This window comes from Schistocerca americana, chromosome 9 (assembly GCF_021461395.2).
Source record: "Schistocerca americana isolate TAMUIC-IGC-003095 chromosome 9, iqSchAmer2.1, whole genome shotgun sequence".
NCBI lineage: Eukaryota > Metazoa > Arthropoda > Insecta > Orthoptera > Acrididae > Schistocerca > Schistocerca americana.
Window position 1 is genome coordinate 201605665 of NC_060127.1, and position 24053 is coordinate 201629717.

General features: G+C 38.1%; 1 protein-coding gene across 1 annotated transcript in view; it reads right to left on the reverse strand.

Moving 5' to 3' along the window:
• Positions 1 to 277: 277 nt before the first annotated feature.
• Positions 278 to 24053, reverse strand: part of LOC124550819 (serine/arginine repetitive matrix protein 1-like) — a 173625-nt gene continuing 149849 nt past the window's right edge. Inside the window, exons 15-16 of the mRNA XM_047125545.1 lie at positions 10792 to 10858; positions 278 to 1484 (exon numbers count right to left, since the gene is read on the reverse strand). Coding sequence (XP_046981501.1) covers positions 1372 to 1484; positions 10792 to 10858 — 180 coding nt within the window. The 3' untranslated portion in view covers positions 278 to 1371. The remainder of the gene's footprint in view (positions 1485 to 10791; positions 10859 to 24053) is intronic.

Genomic DNA, 24053 nt, shown 5'->3' on the forward strand with positions numbered 1-24053 from the left:
AACACAGACACGGTAAGTGCAATTTTACAGCTAGTTATCTCAACAGAATTGAAAATGCACTGCTTCAAAATAAGTACGGTCACCATGTAATAAAAACAAAATGACTTTGATGCCATAGTTATCTAATGACAGGTAACTCATTTTATTGTACTTTGCCTTATGTTTCTTATTGATTTACAAAAATTGGGACAAAAAAATCCACTACAATAAATTATTTGTTACAATTAATAAAAAAAGGAATGTTGATATTTCACCATTGGTTTTTATGAAAGTTCCTTCTTATATTTTCTAAGATTTTAGTATTCTTATCATACTAAGTTAAATTAAATTCTAAGGCCAAACAATCAGTTCACCATAATCTTAGTAAACAGTTCAAAAATAAAATGAGACTACAAAAATTTGATTACTTAACTACAGGTTAGGTGTAAGTTCTTATTTCACAAATTTGTTGAAGAGAATAGAAAGGTGCTGATGAAACAAACATTTAAGGAGAACACAAATGTTCGAATGTGTATTAAAAGTGTGCACTGTAGAATATTTTGTGAAAGTGGGCAATACAGGAAATATGATATTCATGTTTTATTGCACATTGATTTAATGTGCATATTGCTTAACACAAAAACAGATTTAAAAAAATTTGGCAACACTAAATATTACAGATTGTAAATGATAGGTCAGCTGCAACTGAAAGGTATCCACATCAGTTCCTGAACAACAGGATGTTTCAGTCTTTATTATTAACTGATTGCAATCAGATTTCCTTAGCAGATGTCATATCAAACAAAACTGACAGTAGTATGTAAAGAGTTTGAGTCATTACTCATTCGTTTTCCTTCTTTCATTTGGTAGTGATCTCCTTAACTAGCAGTAATTAATGATGTTTATTCTTTCAGTTGCTGCGTCCTTATCTCTGACTGTTATTGTGTTCTCACATATGTTATCTGAACTATGTTTAAACCCTGATATGATGTCAACATTATTTTGATGTATTGTATTACCAAGTCACTGTTGCACCAAAGGGGACTCAATTAGGTTACAATTTCTTTCATCATGACAACTATGCATTCAACTTATGTAGCATATTCAGTTTCATATGTCATCATACTAACAGACACTCTTGAAAATAATGTGCTGTCTCCATTTCTCAGTTTGGTCATCATTACATTATGTAAGAAAAAAATAATAAAATAAAATAAAAACCTCTAGTTTTCCTCGACTGTAACAAAACAGTAAGCTCTGTACCATTGTATTGTATATATCTTCAGCTGGTGCCATTTTCAGTACTGAATTAGGAACAACAGGTGCTATGGTACAGGCAATGACATTGGAGTAAATCACTGAGAATGTGAAGGGAAACAGAAGCGGCCTCTGTCATGACGTGTCGCTCACACTTGTGCTGTCCGTGTCATCAGGCATACTGTGCGGGAGGACTGCAGGAACCAGGCCCTCGCTAACTTCCCCTTCACTCAGGTCCTTCAGAGTCCCTGGAACAAAAGGTTGAACACTTCTTGTAAGAGCTTCATTTACCTTTCAGCAACCATAAGACAAGACAACAAAGACTGGGTGAACAATAACATGCATTCATCAATTGTGAAGCCCTTGTTGTAGTCAAACTGTTAATTATATTAATTCAATTTATGTTGTTGATAAAAATTAGCTTCTAAATTCACATTATAATTACACAAATCGCATGTTATATGATTATATGAAAAATGCATTAATTAATTTATGGAATCAAAACTGTGTATTGTTAATGAATAGAAAGCTTGATTATAAAATTGGTTTTGTATTAGTTCATTTATGTTTTATATTGAAAGTGTGGTCTGTAACTGAATAAAGTTCACCTATATAAAAAGTTCCTGACAGCCTATGGTATACACAAAAAATGATTTCAGTTAAAACTTTTTTTTATTTTCAACAAAATCAGAATTATCTTTACAGTTAACTAGTTTCGACTCTCTGAAAATGTTCATTTAAGAAGTTCAACAGATAATTGTGAACGTGTCAGAAAATTAAAACTAAAAAATATTTTAACTATTTTAGCAGTCATAGATGACTGCAAATAATACATAAAAATGTCATACTCGGAAAACTGTTTTGGCATTCAGTATATAAATGACATCTTTTGTGAAAAATACTGTTTTTTAACGTTTTTCTGAACAAACTGTAGTGCTAGGCTATGACTTGCAACATCAGTTGTCAGTTTTCATATTTGATTAATATTTCAAGACACTTTTAATTGTAAGTGGAGGGATACATCATGGGGGGGACCTTAGTCGGAGTATGATTTGTAAAAATAAAAATTAGCAATTTTTATAGTTCATTTAAAAAAACTACAAAAGTGAAAATACTAAAATAGTTGTTTTCATATGAAAATGTTACTTAAAATGTTCTCAAATGTTGAATGTTGAAAAACAGAACTCTCTCTCTCTCTCTCTCTCTCTCTCTCTCTCCCTCTCTCTCCCTCTCTCTCTCTCTCTCTCTCTCTCTCTCTATCTATCTATCTCTCTCTGTGTGTTAGGTGCAGTTCCGTAATCTGAAGCTGAACTAACAATAAATGAGTACAATATAGAGGGATTACCAGTGTCTTATGGAAAGGAAAACCTAGAACCTCGTCATGAGTATTTGTAGTTTACATTTATCATTGTTCATGTCAGTATACCCATACAGCATAGCTACCCACGGTCGCAGCATCTGCAGTGATGGGCAGTCAGTCTCCAAATATGCCGAGGGGCTCACTGAGGCCGCAGCAGACCAAAATTACCCTCCGTGCCCTGTCCAGAAGCAGATTTCCTTTGTGTCTCTCCCCAGTCACATGCTGTGCCCTACAAAGGAGTGGCCCCCCCACCCCCCCAACCTCACCCCTCCACCCAAATCAGCCACCCAACCTATGCAATATCCTTGTTCATCCCGATTCCCCTCATACTCCCAACCCCTTGTCCCATGGCTCATATCTTAAACCTGGACCTAAATGCCAGACCTGTAACCCTATATACTTGCACTAACACCTAGTTTAGTCAAGTCACATGCATTTCCTATCCCATAAGACACAGGACCACCTTGCAAAAGCAACCATGTGGTCTATGCAGCTACTGTGCAGTATTCTACATGAACATGACCACAAACAAGCTATCTGTCTGCATGAATTTCCACCACCAAACTGTGGCTGAGAGACAGATGATCTGCCCAGTTGCTGAGCATACTGTACAACGTGGTGTCCTTGTCTTGAATGTCTGCTTCACAGCCTGAATTCATCCCACTACCACCAGCTTTTCTGAGCTGGACAGGTGGGAACTCTCCTGGTGACCTATCCTCAATTCCTGTAACCAGCCTGTCAGCCGACTCACATTCCCGCCTAGCATCAGCTATTCGTAGTCCCTGTCCGTGTACTCCATGATTCGCCACTTTGAGATTTCCATAGGAGATCAGACTTAAATGTGCATCCACACTGAATGTGGTGGATCCATTGTCCATCGAGGCAAATCAATTACATTCTTTTCCGCCCTCTCCCCTCCTTCAATTTACATAATATGTTTCACAGCTGCAGATTCCACACAGTGTCTGTTCTTTCAGACATGTATGGAAGAACAGACACCGTGCTTTCATACATGTATGCATGTGACCTGAACTGCAATTTACTTAACTGTAATGATGCCAAGTTGTTATTATACATAATATTATTAAAAAGATGTATATTGGTAGGGTTCCAAACGCTATTATTAAAAAGTATTGTTGTGGAGTAATGTGTAGAAAGCTGCAGAGGATGATGAGTGAATAATTTGTGGTACAGTAATGAATAAATGAGTGTGATTGGACAATCAGTGTAGCATACAAATAAAAAAGGGACAAATTCCAAAAAAATGATTGAGTGGTATTCCACAAAATGTGTATAGCACTTATACAAAAGCAGTATAAAAGTTGAAGATTGCTACACAAAAATGATATAGGTTTCTTGTTGTATATGTGTTTTTATTTTACATTAGTACATTTAAGAACAAAATGGTACAAAATTTGAAAAAAAATGAAACGTTCCGTATGCAACGGTTTAACATAAATAATGGTAAAACTACCACGGTGCTCATTTTATCTCATTTCACAAGGTTCTTGTAAAACCACTTATTCTCTCTTTCACGTATGGAGTCATTTTAGCTAAGTTCCTTCTCTTATCTTCAGACAACCTAGATTCACAGTGTCGTGTTTCCAGCTGCACCTATTGGAGATCGAAAGAGTTCATGTGCCTCTAACTCTTCAATTGCATTAAGAGCTGATTGAACCTGCAGTACCCCCTATCCATTCAGCAGCCAGTCTGATCCACTATGATTTTGGAATATGCGCAGTGGTGAAATTCATATGTTTTTCAGCAGATGACGTTGTCATAAAAATCTGTTTCTTGCTTAACAGTCACATTTCTCAATGTGAGCAATACTGTGACTGGAAGATATAAAAGTGTGTCCTTTCATCAAAGCATGTGTTCTGTTTCCATAAAATAACACTTTGCTGTTAGGTAAACCCAAAGAAACATCATTTTTTTCTGTCCACAGAAGTTGTCAGTCCACATCATCAATTTCCTTTTACAAGAAAGTCATGTTGTAAAGGCTTTGTGCATGTAGGCTGCAATTTCATTTTCACACCTGCCACATATGACCTCATGCCAGAGAAATGTGACAGGTTTGATTATCACCAACATGAATGTGAAAGTTGTGATCTGAGAGCTGCAGTAAATAAAACTTTTCACTGTGCATTAATGAAGGAAGTGAAATCGCTTTTTGTAAATCTGTTGCAGCTCTACACACTTCTGAGTTAGGCCCCTGACTCCTAATTGCATCAGATTTCACAGAATCCATAGCTCTCTTTGCTTTTTGGTGATGGAATTCTAGCTGGAGTTTATTGTCTTTATTACTGGGATCACACCTCAGTTTGGCTTTAAGAAGAATGCATGTAGAATATGTGTAACTTGAACAAATGATGAAATTTTAGTTTAGAGAATTTGTCTTTAAAGACTGTCAACAATGTACTAAAACATAGATTGCTACTTACTGTAAAGATGACACATTAAGATGCACACAGGCACAATTAAAAACACTTACACAAAGCTTTCAACCACAGACTTCATCAGAAAAATTAAAACATACACCATTCATACACACAACCAAGCACATCCCATGCACACAGTCAAGCCCTACTGGTACTCGGGAGCCTACTTCACTGGAAGCACAATATTGGCTTTTCAAGAATTTCCTTTCCTTCATTGACTAATGTCTTTCCTTGATTTTCAGTACTACCTTCATCTCTCCATTTTGGTTCAGTTTTCCTTTCCATTTTACAATGTTGTATATTATGTATTTGTAATAATTACTTCAGCAACGCCCTATTGTTGCAAATGAACCACAGAGCTACTTCAATTGTTAGCAGTTCACACAAGTGCATGCCAAGACTCTCACAGAGAACAGAGAATTGGTGCACGACTCATTATTTGAACATCAACGTCAGTGTTAGGCACGAGTGTCATCTTACAACATCTATAAAATACTTTTCCTGCTGTTCTGGTGCTTGTATCAAATATGCGTAATTGGCCTTGGCGTTTACAGCAGAATTTCACCAATAACTCAAATAATCATTCTTTGGTACTTGATTCATTATTTACATACATGCCACAAATATTGAGGACAATGATGCAAATGAATAATACGGGGATATTTTAGTGGACTCTTGAATGGAAGTCATGAAATATGTGAAAGAACTGGAGATCATGAAATTGTAAGTTAACATATATTAAAATAATGGAGATTAAGTATAACGTGTATTGCCTGGAGTTAAAAATGCACCTATGTGTTGCAGATTCTCAAAGTACAGGTTTTGATGTGTACAAGACTGCTTCCAGTTACTTTATTAAATTCCTGAATATTCAAAATACAACTGTGTCCCTACGACAATCTGTTCATTCCAGCAGAATTTTTTATCTGTGAACTATGTATTCATGTTTTGGAACAAGAACTCATTAACTCATTGATTGGAGCGGAAGGGAGGAGGGGGGGGGGGGGGGGGGAGGGGGCAGCCTCTCACAGCCTCATAACCAGTATTCCATTCTATACAGGAACAAAAATCCTATACCGCTTATCTCAAAGAATAATAAAAAGTCTTACATATGACATTTTGCGCAAAATAACTACATTTGGCTGTCATATTCAACCTCACTGACAAATTGGAGTGCTTTAGGGCACTAAATCTGGACGTTGTGTTAGTTGCCTTTTTAAAGTGAATGAAAATATTTTTCTTCATGTTTAATAATAATTCCTTAGAAACCTACCTCTCATCTGGTGTGTTGTTGTAGTTAAGAGAGTACAAAACCTGGCTTGAACCAGCTCTCCATGCTAATCTATCCATTGCTAGCCTCTTCATCTCTGCATAACTATTGCAAACTATATTCATTTGAAACTGATTACTGTATTCAAGCTTTGGTCTCCCTCTATAATTTTTACATACTATTCTTCCCTCCATTACCAAACTGACTAATGTTTGATGGCTTAGTGTTGTTGTTGTTGTTTTTTTTTTTTTTTTTTTTTTTTTTATTATTATTATTACAAAGGCCATCCTTTGATTAAGTTGTACTATAAAAATCTTTTCTCCCTCATTCAATTCAGTAACTCTTCAAATACTTTCTGGAAAGACTTCCTAACACCTGAATTTATATTCAGCATTAACAAATTTTCCTTTTTCGTGAAAGTTTCCTTGGTATTGGTCATTTACCTTTTGTATCCTGTTTAGTTCTGCTGTTACCAGTTATTCTGTTGCCCAAGTAACAAAACTCATCCACTACTTTTAGTGCCGCATTTCCTAAAATAATTCATTCAGTGTCATTTCACTTAATTTGATTATTTTCACCATCCTAGTTTCACTGTTATTTATGTTCATCTTATAAACTATTTTCAAGTCATCGTCCTTTTCATTCAATTGATCTTCCAAATCCTGTGCTGTCTATGCTATAATTACATGTATACGTATATAGCTTCTTTTCTGTGTTTGCTTCGTAGATTCTTACTTAAGTTGCGTGTGAGTTTCATATAGGAGGTGTAATTTCGAGTTTTAGTTACTGTGATCGCAAATTCAGACAGATTGTAGCACAGTCATTAGGCATTTGTACACGTTAGTTCATACATTATTTGCGTGTTTCCCTTGCATTATCTAGGCATGGACTCGTGTTTCAGTAACTGTTGTTCAACATCAATTAGGATGGACAGGGACTGTGATTGCTGTGTTCGGATGAGGGCTGAGTTGGCATCCCTTCGCTCACAGCTGCAGCCGGCGCTGACTTCAGTCGCGCAGCTTGAGGCTGTTGCTAATGGGCACCACTGTGGGGAGCCGACTTGGGTATCACGGGGATGTCAATCAACCTCGTCCCGTCTGTCCCCAGATCGGTCTGCCACTGTGGTTGCCCCGGTTGCTGCCCACAGTGGGGCTGAGCCCTCGCCTGTGGTTGATTGGGAGGTCATTGCAAGGCATGGCAGGCAGAAAAGACGTCCCCGGAGGCTGATCAGAAAGCCTCCCCGGTGTGTCTGACAAACAGGTTTCAGGTACTGTCTCTGCCTGAGCCAGATGCAGCTGCCTGCCCTGTTTCAGAGGATGATTCTCAGCCTTCAAGGTCTGGGCAATCGCAGAGGGTGGGCTTATTGGTAGTTGGGAACAGATTCCTTGACTTGCGCCATAGGGTGGTGGGGTTTCGTGTTCCACTGAATAGGTCAGGAGTTCACTACACTCAGCTGGCGGCTGCACGGGTAGCGGAGGCTGTGTGGTGTGGACTGGGCGGTTTTTTAGGTTAGAAGGCCTCAGGAAAGTACGGGGTGGGCTGAAATCTCAAAGGGTACATGGCAAATACAGGACGTGCTTGGATCAAGGAACAGTCAGAATTGTAGTTGTAAATTGTTGTAGTTGTGCTGGGTAAGTCCCTGAGCTTCAAGTGCTAATAGAAAGCACAGAAGCTGAAATCGTTATAGGTACAAAAAGCTGGCTAAAGCCTGAAATAAGTTCTGCAGAAATTTTTACAAAGTCTCAGATGGTGTTCAGGAAAGATAGATTAGGCAGAATTGGTGGTGGAGTGTTTGTGTCTGTCAGTAGTGGTTTAACTTGTAGTGAAGTCAAAGTAGATACTCCGTGCGAATTGGTATGGGTGGAGGTTATACTTAACAGCCAAACTAAGTTAATAATTGGCTCCTTCTACTGACCCCCAGACGCTGATGATATAGTTGCTGAACAGTTCAAAGAAAATTTGAGTCTCGTAACAAATAAATACCCTACTCATACTGTTTTAGTTGGTGGGGACTTCAAACTTCCCTCGTTATGTTGGCAAAAATACTTGTTCAAAACTGGTGGTAGGCAGAAAACATCTTCCAAGATTGTCCTAAATGCTTTCTCTGAAAATTATTTCGAGCAGTTATTCCACGAACCCACGCGAATTGTAAATGGTTGCGAAAACACACTTGACCTCTTAGTCACAAACAATCCAGAGCTAATAGAGAGCATCATGACTGATACAGGGATTAGTGATCACAAGGTCATTGTAGCTATGCTCAATACCGTTTCTTCCAAATCCACCAGAAACAAATGCAAAATAATTTTATTTCACTAGAAGCCTTCCTAAGAGACAATCTCCATACCTTCCGAACTGACTATGCAAATGTAGACGAGATGTGGCTCAAATTCAAGGATATAGTAGCAACAGCAATTGAGAGATTCATACCTCATAAATTGGTAAGAGATGGAACTGATCCCCCATGGTACACAAACAGGTCCGAATGCTGTTGCAGAGGCAACGGAAAAAGCATGCGAAGTTCAGAAGAACGCAAAATCCCGAAGATTGGCTAAAATTTACAGACACGCGAAATTTGACACACACTTCAATGTGAGATGACTTTAATAGGTTCCACAACGAAACATTGTCTCGAAATTTCGTAGAAAATCTGAAGAAATTCTGGTGGTATGTAAAGTACACAAGTGGCAAGACACTGTCAATACCTTCGCTGCGCAGTGCCGATGGTACTGTTACCGACGACTGTGCCGCTAAAGCGGAGTTATTGAACACGGTTTTCCGAAATTCCTTCACCAGGGAAGACGAATGGAATATTCAAGAATTTGAAACAGGAACAGCTGCTAGCATGAGTTTCTTAGAAGTAGATATCTCAGGGGTTGCGAAGCAACTCAAATCACTTGATACGGGCAAGTCTTCAGTTCCAGATTGTATACCGATCAGGTTCCTTTCAGATTACACTGATGCAGTAGCTCCCTACGCAGCAATCATATACAACCGCTCGCTCACCGATAGATCTGTACCTACAGATTGGAAAATTGCGCAGGTCGCACCAGTGTTTAAGAAAAGTAGTAGGAGTAATCCATTGAACTACAGACCTATATCATTGACGTTGGTTTCCAGTACGGTTTTGGAGCATATACTGTATTCAAACATTATGAATCACCTCGAAGGGAATGATCTATTGATACGTAATCAGCATGGTTTCAGAAAACATTGTTCTTGTGCAACGCAGCTAGCTCTTTTTTCGTACGAAGTAATGGCCACTATAGACAGGGGATCTCAAGTTGATTCCGTATTTCTAGATTTCCAGAAAGCTTTTGACACCGTTCCTCACAAGCGACTTCTAATCAAGCTTTGGGCCTATGGGGTATTGTCTTAGTTGTGCAACTGGATTCGTGATTTCCTGTCAGGAAGGTCGCAGTTCGTAGTAATAGATGGCAAACCATTGAGTAAAACTGAAGTGATATCAGGTGTTCCCCAGGGAAGCATCCTGGGACCTCTGCTGTTCCTGATACATATAAATGACCTGGGTGACAATCTGAGCAGTTCTCTCAGGTTGTTCGCAGATGATATATATAATTTACTGCCTAGTAAGGTCATCCGAAGACCAGTATCAGTTGCAAAGCGATTTAGAAAAGATTGCTGTATGGTGTGGCAGGTGGCAGCTGATGCTAAATAACGAAAAGTGTGAGGTGATCCACGAGTTCCAAAAGAAATCCGTTGGAATTCGATTACTCGATAAATAGTACAATTCTCAAGGCTGTCAATTCAACTAAGTACTTGGGTGTTAAAATTATGAACAACTTCAGTTGGAAAGACCACATAGATAATATTGTGTGGAAGGTGAGCCAAAGGTTGCATTTCATTGGCAAGACACTTAGAACATGCAACAAGTCCACTAAAGAGACAGCTTACACTACACTCGTTCGTCCTCTGTTAGAATTTTGCTGTGCAGTGTGGGATCCTTACCAGGTGGGATTGACGGAGGACATCGAAAGGGTGCAAAAAAGGGCATCTCATTTTGTATTATCACATAGTAGGGGAGAGAGTGTGGCAGATATGATTCTCGAATTGGGATGGAAGTCATTAAAGCAAAGACGTTTTTCGTCGCGGCGAGACCTATTTACGAAATTTCAGTCACCAATTTTGCGAAAATATTTTGTTGAGCCCAACCTACATAGGTAGGAATGATCATCAAAATAAAATAAGAGAAATCAGAGCTCGAACAGAAAGGTTTAGGTGTTCGTTTTTCCTGCGCACTGTTCGGGAGTGGAATGGTAGAGAGATAGTATGATTGTGGTTCGATGAACCCTCTGCCAAGCACTTAAATGTGAACTGCAGAGTAATCATGTAGATGCAGATGTAGATGTAGATGTACATGCCACCCACACAGCATGTATAACTGTTTAGTGTTGGTCCAATATAGTTGAATCTAATGGCAAACAAGCTATATTGCCACATTTCTTAGTACTGAAAAAATGACTCACCTCCATTTTCTTTCCCATCAACAGCAGCAGTTGAAGTTGCTATGAATCTGACTGGCACAGCCTTTGCCTGCATAACACAGAGGACAAAATCAAACTCACAAATGTAGACACATTGTTTCATATGACATCTTTACATACATAAGAATATTAATAAAGAATGTTCTGCAAATGTACAAAATCACGGGCAAAAATCAGCAAATCTTTTCCAATAAAAACAGACAAAAGTCAAGGTGATACTTGAGAAGCTTCATGAGATTGCTGACAGAGCTGACCTGCAAATCTCTTGTGATACAAAACAGTACATGGACTCCAAACATGTAGCCTCACTGTGGTAATGGCACTGATGTTTGACACTTCAAGCATTAAGGTGAAACTGTCAGGAACATTGGCAATGACAAGGTGAGCAATGAAAACTCATATACAAAAAGTGCATAAAGCCTACACAGTGGTAATGAATATTTATAATAAGAAATCCTTTTCCACCTACCAAGCATGGTGGCGCATTCGGGAGGATGACGGCTCAATCCCCTGTCCGACAATCCTGATGTAGTGGGATGAGATTCCGCCTTATGCAAGACACCTTTTTTCCTATTTTGTTTCACCCAAGACACCTTTTTTCTTATTTTGTTTCACCCATATGTGTTTCAGCACTTTTGTGCCTTGTTCAGTGGGTTTAATTTTTATTTTTAACTTTTTTTGAAAAACCTACTGAAGATAGCATAGAAGTGCTGAAACATGTATGGGTGAAACAAAACAGGAAAAAAAGTGTCTTGCATAAGGTGGAATCTCATTCCATTTTCATAGCAAGCACAGGCATAACAAGAAGAACTGCACCACAAGAAGATCATCCTGATTTACGTTTTCTGTGATTTCCCTGAATCGCTTCAGTAAAATGGAAGGATGGTTCCTTTGAAAGCGCATGGCCAACTTCCTTCCCAATCCTTTCCTAATCCAATGAGACTGATGATCTCATTGTTTGATCCCTTCCGACAAATCACCTCCCTCCCCCCCTCCCCCCTCCCCCCTCCTTTTCCACCAAACCCAAACTACGTCACCAGAAAACATTAATTTTCCCACAGGCACTTTATGCAACTGAGACATCATTGTTAACCATAAATGCTATTGTCAGTGAGAAAATGGAATAACAGATACAGAGGAAAATATTCAGATCGAAGATGGTAATTGGATGTGCAAACGTTTGAGACAACTGTATTCCATGACCGAAGGCTTCTTTCACTGTATGGTAAATATGCTTGAAAACTCTTGAACATGTATCAAAACTGTCAATTAACCAAGAAAACATTCTGCATCATAAATGGGACCTGAAAAACCAAACCATTAAGGCTACTCAACATCCAGAAGTATCTCAAAGAAATAGCTGTTGACTCTCTGGAAACTACAAGGACACAATTCTGGCAGAAGACTGACTCAAACAAGTTCATGTCAACAATGGACAGAAATCTGAAACTAAAAAATGCATTGATAATAGAATGTCAATAGACCCATAGTCACAGAACAAAGAAGTTATGAGAAGATAATAAAAACAGAAAGACTAATACTACATATTGGTTCTAGAGCTCTTTAAAGAATCAAATGAAACAATATTATTAATAATAGTAACAGGGCACACATACCACAAGTACGCACTTCTCTTTGTTGCATTTAAAGTAAATCTAAGGCATGTCACTGCATATTATCTTTTGTCAAATGACTGCTGCTTCATCTCCCCATCACCATCTATGAAAATACTGTAGATAAGCATCAAATACAAAAGCACTGTTGTTCTCATGTTTTGCAGTAATAAGCATTTTGAAACTTGCACCATAGAAATTGAAATTCAATGAATTCAGTATGCGGGGTAGTGACTTAAAACGCAATTTCTAAATTAATATTTTCAAAAGCATAATCCTATGAGCACTATACTTAAATCCATTGCTATTTCATATGCTCAATCTCTCTCAAATATAATTTGTACAAGAGTTGCGGAAACCAGCAATCACCGCTATTTATAACATTTTTATAGCCACACTGAGATTGGAAACCCACAGAGTATCCACCTGTAGTGAACATACAACAGTAATAAATGAGGACAGAACTGAAGACTTTAAGACTTTTTGTAGAATACAGACTGGAGAGAACCTTTCTGGATTGCTTCCCTTCCATACCAATTAAAATGTAAATATGCATAGTTTTTACTGTTTCTGAATGCAGGGTATGGAACTGAGACTGGAACAAAAATATTGATTCCATAATTTGAATAAAGTATAATGCAGCAGAAAGGTATAAAATAATACTATACGGGATAAAACAGAAAGCATGTTTTACTTATTATAGATAGATTCTTCAGTGGACTGCTATTGATAGTATAAAAAAATGTAGCAGAAAGTGGTTAGGAAGCCTGGCTTTCACCCAGGAGGCTGAGGTGCGATTCCCAATACTGGAACAGAATTTTTCTGCAGTCACTACTCCAAGCTTTGGTAGTGCAGTCAAATGGCTGATCATTTGTAACACTTGGTGGTGTTTAAAAATTTAACGTATTCTGCAACATAGCCTACAGTTTCCAGGAGAAGTATAACAAAAATTTAACAAAATTCAACTCCCATCTTTTTTCTTGTGAATATTAGTTGACAAACACTGACCAGCTGTCACTGTTGCAATACACAGCAGCTCGTTTTCTGTGACAACATCTCACAACACAGTGCTGTTCAAAATGCTGTTTGGGATTGAGTGGTAAATAGTTTGCGTGTGGGTAAGAAAGAGAGTCACAGACTGCAGACAATAGTGTCAGTTAGATATTGTTCTTGTGGAGAATATTTAACTCACCAGTAAACTGGATCCAGTGACAAGCCAACGGCAGGACTTGTATAATATGCGGATAAAACTCGATTCATGTGGGATCATTGCCTCTTCATGTTATTCTAGGTCAGATGTAAATACTACCATATATATGTAATATAATTCTGTTGAATTCTCCACTCACTCTGATCAATTTCAAACAAGCACTGTATACTAACTGAGAGGTTCAGAAAGAAGCCTATTTGTTCATCATAACCTAAAGTTTCATGTGGTAAAAGATACTTCTGTTGTAACATAACAGATACTTCTGAACAGAATACCAAGTTGCTTGAAATTGTCCATCTTATTTATTTCAGTCTGATTACTTACGCTTACTTTGTTAGTTGTAATCATATAATGCAGGTTTTCACTTTTCATTTCCTTTTTAGAAGATTACTGCCACCTACTGAAAGTAAGGAAACAGCTCTCATTGACAGTGACATAGTAGGTTTCATGGAGGATGGATTTCATGAACTGGGTGTCTCAGTTGAAGTATGAGATCAAAAATCTGATTACAGGTAACTTATTTCACCTAAATGTAATGTTTCAATTACCACTATAATAATCAAAACACCAATAAAATCCATCTATTACTTTCAAGATACTTTCCTCCAAAATATCAGATTCCAGACTTATGCCCCATTAAATAAATGGAATCATTTGATGTGCATATCAACCATTGTTGTTGTTGTTGTGGTCTTCAGTCCTGAGACTGGTTTGATGCAGCTCTCCATGCTAATCTATCCTGTGCAAGCTTCTTCATCTCCCAGTACCAACTACAACCTACATCCTTCTGAATCTGATTAGTGTATTCATCTCTTGGTCTCCCTCTACGATTTTTACCCTCCACACTGCCCTCCAATGCTAAATTTGAGATCCCTTGATGCCTCAGGACATGTCCTACCAACCGATCCCTTCTTCTAGTCAAGTAGTGCCACAAACTTCTCTTCTCCCCAATCCTATTCAACACCTCCTCATTGGTTACTACCCACCTAATCTTCAACATTCTTCTGTAGCACCACATTTCGAAAGCTTCTATTCTCTTCTGGTCCAAACTATTTATCATCCATGTTTCACTTCCATACATGGCTACACTCCATACAAATACATTCAGAAACGACTTCCTGACACTTAAATCTATACTCGATGTTAACAAATTTCTCTTCTTCAGACACACTTTCCTTGCCATTGCCAATCTACATTATATATCCTCTCTACTTCGACCATCATCAGTTATTTTGCTCCCCAAATAGCAAAACTCCTTTACTACTTTAAGTGTCTCATTTCCTAATCTAATTCCCTCAGCATCATCCCACTTAATTCGACTACATTCCATTATCCTCGTTTTGCTTTTGTTCATGTTCATCTCATATACTCCTTTCAAACACTGTCCATTCCATTCAACTGCTCTTCCAAGTCCTTTGCTGTCTCTGAAAGAATTACAATGTCATCAGCGAACCTCAAAGTTTTTATTTCTCCTCCCTGGAATTTAATACCTACTCCAAATTTTTCTTTTGTTTCCTTTACTGCTTGCTCAATATACAGATTGAATAACATCGGGGAGATGCTACAAACCGGTCTCACTCACTTCCCAACTATTGCTTCCCTTTCACGCCCCTCGACTCTTATAACTGCCATCTGGTTTCTGTACAAATTGTAAATAGCCTTTCGCTCCCTGTATTTTACCCCTGCCACCTTCAGAATTTGAAAGAGAGTATTCCAGTCAATATTGTCAAAAGCTTTCTCTAAGTCTACAAATGCTAGAAACGTAGGTTTGCCTTTCCTTAATCTTCCTTCTAAGGTAAGTCGTATGGTCAGTATTGTCTCACGTGTTCCAACATTTCTACGGAATCCAAACTGATCTTCCCCGAGGTCGGATTCTACCAGTTTTTCCATTCGTCTGTAAATAATTCATGTTAGTATTTTGCAGCTGTGACTTATTAAACTGACAGTTCAGTAATTTTCACATCTGTCAACACCTGCTTTCTTTGGGATTGGAATTCTTATATTGTTCTTGAAGTCTGAGGGTATTTCGCCTGTCTCGTACATCTTGCTCACCAGATGGTTGAGTTTTGTCAGGACTAGCTCTCCCAAGGCCGTCAGTAGTTCTAATGGAATGTTGTCTACTCCCGGGGCCTTGTTTCGACTCAGGTCTTTCAGTGTTCTGTCAAACTCTTCACGCAGTATCGTATCTCCCATTTCATCTTCATCTACATCGTCTTCCATTTTCATAATGTTGTCCTCAAGTACATCACCCTTGTATAGACCCTCTATATACTCCTTCCACCTTTCTGCTGTCCCCTATTTGCTTAGAACTGAGTTTCCATCTGAGCTCTTGACATTCATACAAGTGGCTCTCTTTTCTCCAAAGGTCTCTTTAATTTTCCTGTAGGCTGTATCTATCTTACCCCTAGTGAGATAAGCCTCTACATCCTTACATTTGTCCTCTAGCCATGCCTGCTTAGCCATTTTGCACTTCCTGTCGATCTCATTTTTGAGACGTTTGTATTCCTTTTTGCCTGCTTCATTTACTGCATTTTTATATTTTCTCCTTTCATCAATTAAATTCAATATTTCTTCTGTTACCCAAGGATTTTTACTAGCCCTGGTATTTTTACCTACTTGATCCTCTGCTGCCTTCACTACTTCATCCCTCAGAGCTACCCATTCTTCTTCTACTGTATTTCTTTCCCCCATTCCTGTCAATTGTTCCCTTATGCTCTCCCTGACACTCTGTACAACCTCTGTTTTAGTCAGTTTATCCAGGTCCCATCTCCTTAAATTCCCACTTTTTTGCAATTTCTTCAGTTTTAATCTACAGTTCATAACCAATAGATTGTGGTCAGAGTCCACATCTGGCACTGGAAATGTCCTACAATTTAAAACCTGGTTCCTAAATCTCTGTCTTACCATTATATAATCTATCTGATACCTTTTAGTATCACCAAGATTCTTCCATGTATACAACCTTCTTTTATGATTCTTGAACCATGTGTTAGCAATGATTAAGTTATGCTCTGTGCAAAATTCTACCAGACAGCTTCCTCTTTCATTTCTTAGCCCCAATCCATATTCACCTACTATGTTTCCTTCTCTCTCTTTTCCTACTGTCGAATTCCAGTCACCCATGACTATTAAATTTCCGTCTCCCTTCACTACCTGAATAATTTATTTTATCTCATCATACATTTCATCAATTTCTTCGTCATCTGCAGCGCTAGTTGGCATATAAACTTTTACTACTGTAGTAGGCATGGGCTTCGTGTTTATCTTGGCCACTATAATACGTTCACTATGCTGTTTGTAGTAGCTTGCCCGCACTCCTATTTTTTTATTCATTATTAAACCTACTCCTGCATTACCCCTATTTGATTTTGTATTTATAATCCTGTATTCACCTGACCAGAAGTCTTGTTCCTCCTGCCACCAAACTTCACTAATTCCCACTACATCTAACTTTAACCTATCCATTTCAATTTTTAAATTTTGTAACCTACCTGCCCGATTAAGGGATCTGACATTCCACGCTCCGATCCGTAGAATGCCAGTTTTCTTTCTCCTGATAACGACGTCCTCCTGAGTAGTCCCCGCCCGGAGATCTGAATGGGGGACTATTTTAACTCCGGAATATTTTACCCATGAGGATGCCATCATCATTTAACCATACAGTAAAGCTGCATGCCCTCGGGAAAAATTATGGCTGTAGTTTCCCCTTGCTTTCAGCCATTCACAGTACCACAACAGCAAGGCCGTTTTGGTTACTGTTACAAGGCCAGATCAGTCAGTCATCTAGACTGTTGCCCCTGCAACTACTGAAAAGGCTGCTGCCCCTCTTCAGGAACCACACGTTTGTCTGGCCTCTCAACAGATACCCCTCCGTTGTGGTTGCACCTACGGTATGGTTATCTGTATCGTTGAGGCACGCAAGCCTCTCCACCAGCGGCAAGGTCCATGGTTCATATTCTGTGTAATTTTTATTTTGAAATTTTATAGTGACTCTTGTTTTAGTATGTTTTCAACACTTCCATCCCCATACAATCCAGTTCACACAATAAACATGATTTGTACATGAACAGAACTGGAAATCTGTGGGACTTCTCAAATTCTGTTTATATAGACTAAAACGTGTTTTAAATTCACCTCCATTGTCATTTGAAATTGTGTAAGTGATAATTTGGTTCAAAACATACTTTTTAATTACATAGACTCAGTTGTCTCCATACAAATGATAGCACAAGTCATATGAAAACAAGCTGTCTCAGCTGTAGATTGTGCCAGTTATGGTGGTTGCTAGCACAGGGGTGGAAGCAACACGCAGTGGTGGGGTCTGCTAACTTCAGATGACACTGGATATTTTCATTTATAAGAAATAGTGTGGTGGCAATCCTGATGCTGGCCATATTGAAGTGCAGCAGGTAACATGTCCTTACTTTGTCACTGGAGGTTAAAAATAATAATAATAAACAAACAGTGCATAAAGTTTCTGTTTGTTGTTAAGACCTATATGTTTGACAGATATCACAACCCAAACACTGTTAATTATAGCAATATAAGTACTCATGCATGTGATGCAACTCTACTATTCAAAGATAAGAATATAGAAAAATTTGGGAATGAAAGCCAACGTGAAAGTAAATATTTCTATTCAAAGGTTTGCTGAAATAAATTTTCATAGCAAACAGTCCTAAACCATTTCTTGAATATTGGATCAAACATCAACAAAGTAAAGATAGCAACATTTGCATAGACGAATGAGTTGGAGAAACTCCACATACAGAAACTGCCTTGCATAGTGCTTGATTAAAATGTAAACTGAGATAAGCATGTAACACACATAAGTGGAAAAAAAAACAGCTCAAACCTGTATGTGCTGAAGAAACTCAGCTATGTAAAAAGAGACAAATGCTATGAAAGTAGCTTAGTGCAAAAATTAATTCTACATTAAGTTGTGGCGTACTTTTGTGGAAAAGTTCATCCAAAACACATATTAATAGAGCATTTAAAGTGCATAAATGAGTAAATAAGTATGCTAGCCAAATTTAAATGGAAGAATCATGTAGACCAGTATTCGAAGCACTTAAGAATTAACGGTATGAAGCTTATATCTACATAAATTCCTACACAACACTACATTCAAATATGTTCCCAGTACTCAAGGTATTGAGACATGACACAACAAAACAGAGCTTGTTCCATGGACCAGACACAGCACCATACAATTCATATCAAGGTCATTCTATACAGGACCGAAAACTGAAGAAAAATTTACTTCAAATTTGAGAAAGATTTTCAAAAAAAAAATCCTCAAAACATTTTTGATAGAAAACTGTTTCTTTAGCACAAATGATTTTATGTGCACTACAAAGTATCACTAACTGCAATGTAAGGCTGCATACAAAATGGGATGTAGCTTACACAAACCACAAAATATGTCCCTGAAAGTGAGAGAAATAAATTCTAAAACTATATATACAGCATAGATGATGTAAGCAAATCTGTAATTTAATATTGTATAATCCCAGAATATTGCTTTTCAGAATTATAATTTGCTAAACATTAGTTATTAGACAGACATACTTTTCCATGCTTGTGATACAGATTTGACTCAATCTCTACAATGTATGTTGGCTACGGCTCCAATAAACATTACATTGCAGATCAACTCAGATATCATATGACTGTGTGTATCAACACCCCTGGACACAGCTAATGGAGAAATTTACAGTAGTAAGGAAAGAGTTACACATTGCCTTCATAGATTAAGCAAGAGCTTACAACAAAGTTCCTAGAACAAAACTGTGCAAAGCTCTGAAAGAGATAGGTATGAATGACCATCTTCTGAAGATTATTACTGAAATTTATAGAGGTATAAGGTACAGATTAAAAAAGGGTCAAATCTATTACAGTGAAAATTCCAGGATGGAATCTAACAGTGTTAATAAACGGATAGTTGCTACTCACCATATAGCAGAGATACTGAGTCGCACATGGGCACAACAAAAAGACTGTCAGAAAATGAGAGTTCAGCGTACAGGGCATTCACTAGAGATAGAAAAAATGGTAACACTGCAGAATCTATTAGTGTAATGAAAGCACTGAGACAAAGTTTCAGTTGATACGGCTTTCCAAAGATGGACGAGCAGCTGTGCAGAAATGGAAATCGTTGTTAACAATGTACAGGTGTTTTCATTAAGTCTTGCTAATGATCAGGCCAGAAGATGAATACGATCCTGAGTTTACGTCACAACATGTATATCAGGAATACGACACATGTGGACTACAAATTGGTGTAACAAAACCAAATATCTGCTAATGAATAGCGACCCTAGATATGAAGTACACATCAATGAAGGAGCTGTTTTGAGTCAGGTAGACATCTTCAGAAGTCACATCAGGTAGACATGTTTATATATCTAGGGGCATATACTGTTGCAAGTGGATTGAGTAATACAGAAGTAAAATATAGACTACAATAAAGGAGGTAAGTAATGTATTCTGTTTGGTAAGGCAAGAACATTTCCAACAGCAATAAGAAAGGAGCAGGTAGGATATGGTTGTATCAGGTGGTTATAATTAAACTGACAGAGTTATAATTAAACTGACAGTTTTCTGAGTGTTGGAGTGTGGGCCGTATACATCACAGGATGCTGAAACATTGTAGGTATGTTGATTAACTGGTTTGCTCACAGAGTATGTAATAATTCCACATTCTGCCAGTAGGTGAAAATATGGTGCATTAAACAGTCAGAATGGGAAGTTGGTCCACAAAAAGGAGAGGAATGATCATACACATGATAATGGTGGTTCTGGCATGTTTATTAGAATATGGTCACAAGTCACAAAATGTCTTCAATATAATCTCCTGGCTCAGCAACAACTTGCATCCATAACACGGTATGGTCGAAAGATGCTCACAGCATACCCGGCATTGTCAGAGCATTGTTGTTGTATACTGTCCTTCAGATAGAGAAGTGTAAGAGTGCATCCCTGATAGACGCAATCTTTCAGATACCCCACAACCAGAAGTCACAAGTATTTACTATGTTGGGGGATCTGGAAGAATGAAGGAAAACATCTTAAAATTTCCTAGAGATGATGCAGTCATTACCAAAGGGTTCTCGAAGCAAATCTTTCACCTGACGAGCAACATCTGGTGTTGCCCCATCTCGCATAGAAATAGTGGTGTGGACACGGTTGTGTTCTTGCAAAGCAGGAATCATGTGTTGCACAAGGAGGTCCTTATAACGTGAAGGTGTCACTGTATACCTAACAGGCTGTAGTAGTTTGCCTTCTTTTGTTTCTTCATTGATTGTACTCAGTGTCGACATGCTGCACTGCTACACTGGCTGAAAAATGGGTTGTGGAAGTGCAACTAGTGTCTACTTTAAATGATGTAGCCAACAGATGCAGAGTCGCGTTTTACAGTCCTTTACTATCACTTTTCACACACACCAATAATACACAATTATTTGGCCAGTGCACTATTGCTATAACTTCCCATAAGCCTCATTAATAGTTATCAGGTGAACATCCATACATTGCTACAATAGTTTCCTGTTGAACATCAATGAGCAGTAAAAGCATAACCACATAATTCTCAGTTCTTTCAGAATAATCAGGTGTGTATGGTACAGACACTGTCATTGCTTTAACACACAGCCTATTGGTGTAAAACTTATTTCACTGTTAAGTTGAAGCATTGTTGCTGTTCTAACCAACACAGGTTTCTTGTCTGAAACTCGGCCGCAGACCGACTGTCTCGTGACCAAAAATTGGTCCCTTATACATCTCAATAATAGGTACTGAAACTACACGCTGTTCAAAGTTAAAATTTGAAGAGATTACAATTAAAACTTAACTCCTTAAGCTAACTGAATACATCAAAAAATTCTGTCTGTTTAACAGTTTCTTCTACTACGAGGGTCAAGTCGAATTATTTGTTTAAATCATGAAATTAACAAATATCGTTACACAAGCAATACTTTTGACAAAACTGTTAATTACTTTGGAATTAATTAAGGGCTGACTTTGCTAACATGTTTTTGAATAGAACCAAATAACTACTTAAAGATTACTATTAGTTGTTTCCCCAAATGTTCATAATTAGTACAAAATTTATATTTGTTTATACGTCAACAATAGAATTTTAAGTTATGAAACAATTACTGATTTCACCTAGAGTCAAAATAAATTAGAAAATCAATTACATACACAAAATTAAGCACAAAATTATATCTGGTGTTATATTCTTTAAAACTGAGGGCCAACCTTTCTCTTTTATGAAAATACAGATTATACTCACGTATGTTAATGTTAATTAGTTCAAAAATGAAAAAATGAATTTTAAGGAGGCAGATGGCAAAACAAGAGGGAAAGTAAAATTATTCCTGCTTGCTACGTGACAAGGTCCATAAGGTGTCATCTCCTGAAAGAAAACTGCATTGAGAATGAAGGAGCTTGTGAAACCGTACCTCACAGTCACGTAAGTTGACTGCAGTTGATGTTGCTGCAAAATATGTGGCAGAGTTGAACCCCATATGCAACAGTTCTGCATGTTCACGGCACTGTGCAGAGTAAAATGTGCCACAGCCATCCAAAGAATATTTCCTGGCCATGTGTCAATCATTTCTATGTTTGTAAAAAATGAAGGGCAAAGTCATGGAGGTTTAGCCTATCTTGGGGCTTCATTTGGAACACATTCTGAATCTTGTACAGATACCACTGTAAAATGAGCTGCAAATTTTTTTGAACTGTTGACCAAAGGAGAGATAATGCCTGTGACACGGCTTGAGCACTGGCTGCAGAATTTGAGGCATGTACTGCATGGTCAGCTATAGCTGTAGCAACTTCAACAACTGCCATGGGAATGGGCCACCTCCCTCTCCTCAATGCACCATCTAATGCACTTGTTTCTTCATATTTCTTGATCATCTTGTTTAGTCCATTTTTTGACATGAGACTTCTTCACAGCTGTTTCTGTCAGGAATATCCTCACATTGTAGCACTGCTATTACTGCCGTTCTGAAAAATGATTTACCAGCAGTGTACGGTCTTTCTCATCAATAGCTGTTGTGTTTCATACAGCAAACTTCAACCTTCTTACCCCTTTATACTAACTGCCACTTCATAAATGAAATCAACATACTGATGTAAAAACAGGAAACATTTTGCATTCTGGTGGCTTAAGGGGAACTATTATCTTCTTCAGCATACTTTGTGAGGCATCGATTAATGAATGTATCTACAGTGTTCAAAAGCAAAATCAAAATTTTTGTTATCACATAGCATGCCTCCTACAATCAAAGATTGTGAGATAGGTGATTCGTAAATTCTAAAACTACATACGGACTAGTAAACTCAATCTAAGGTTACAATGTATTTGTTGTTGCTTCTTCAGAGAGATATTACTTTACAATGTTATCACTAAAAAAATAATACATATGGTGTTACATTTTTAGATAGATACTATATTACATGGTTATTATTCAAGAAATCTTCAACACAATAACAGCATTTACTTTTCAAGTATTTTTCAAGGTCTCCATCAGTATTTTTTAGATATGGATCACACTTCCCATTCCATATTTTATTTAAAAATTTCACGTCAATACGGAGCGGAGTTTTTTTGTATAGTTTTAATCTGTGGGTAGGTAACAAATAACTTGCCCTATGTCTAGTGTTCTACTGATGCAAGAAGCAGTTGCCCTCAAAATGTTGTGGGTTTCTTCTTGTGAAGATGAGAATCTCACGCTTGAAATGCATGTTAGATTTAGGTTTTCAAATAAAGGTGAATCACATTCTTCACCAGGGTTTTGACTACCTCTCGTCATGCCTGAAGAGGAATGTCATACCACTATCCTTCCCACCCCTCTCACAGACGTATTCCACCACCAACTGAACCTGCACAATATCCTCCAACTGAACCTACACAATATCCTCCTCGTCCATCGCTGTCGAATCCCCGCTCATGGCTCGTATCTGTGTAAGAGACCTAGACGGAAGACCTGTCCCATACATCCTCCGACCACCACCTACTCCAGTCCAGTCACTAGCATCACCTATCCCATCAGAGGAAGGGCTACCTATGAAACCAGTCATACAATCTACAGGCTAAGCTGCAAACACTGTGCTGCATTCTATGTGTGCAAGACAACCAACAAACTGTCTGTCCACATGAATGGTCACTGACAAACTGGGGCCAAGAAACAATCAGTCCACCCAGTTCCCGAGCATGCTGCCCAACACGACATTCTTCATTTCAGTGACTGCTTCACAACCTATGACATCTGGATCCATCCTACCGACACCGGCCTTTCTGAAATCCACAGGTGGAAACTCTGCCTGCAGTATATCCTGCAGTCTTGTAATAATTCTGGCCGTGAACTTTGTTGGTCATTGTCCATACCCACATATCCCTTTATCTGTTC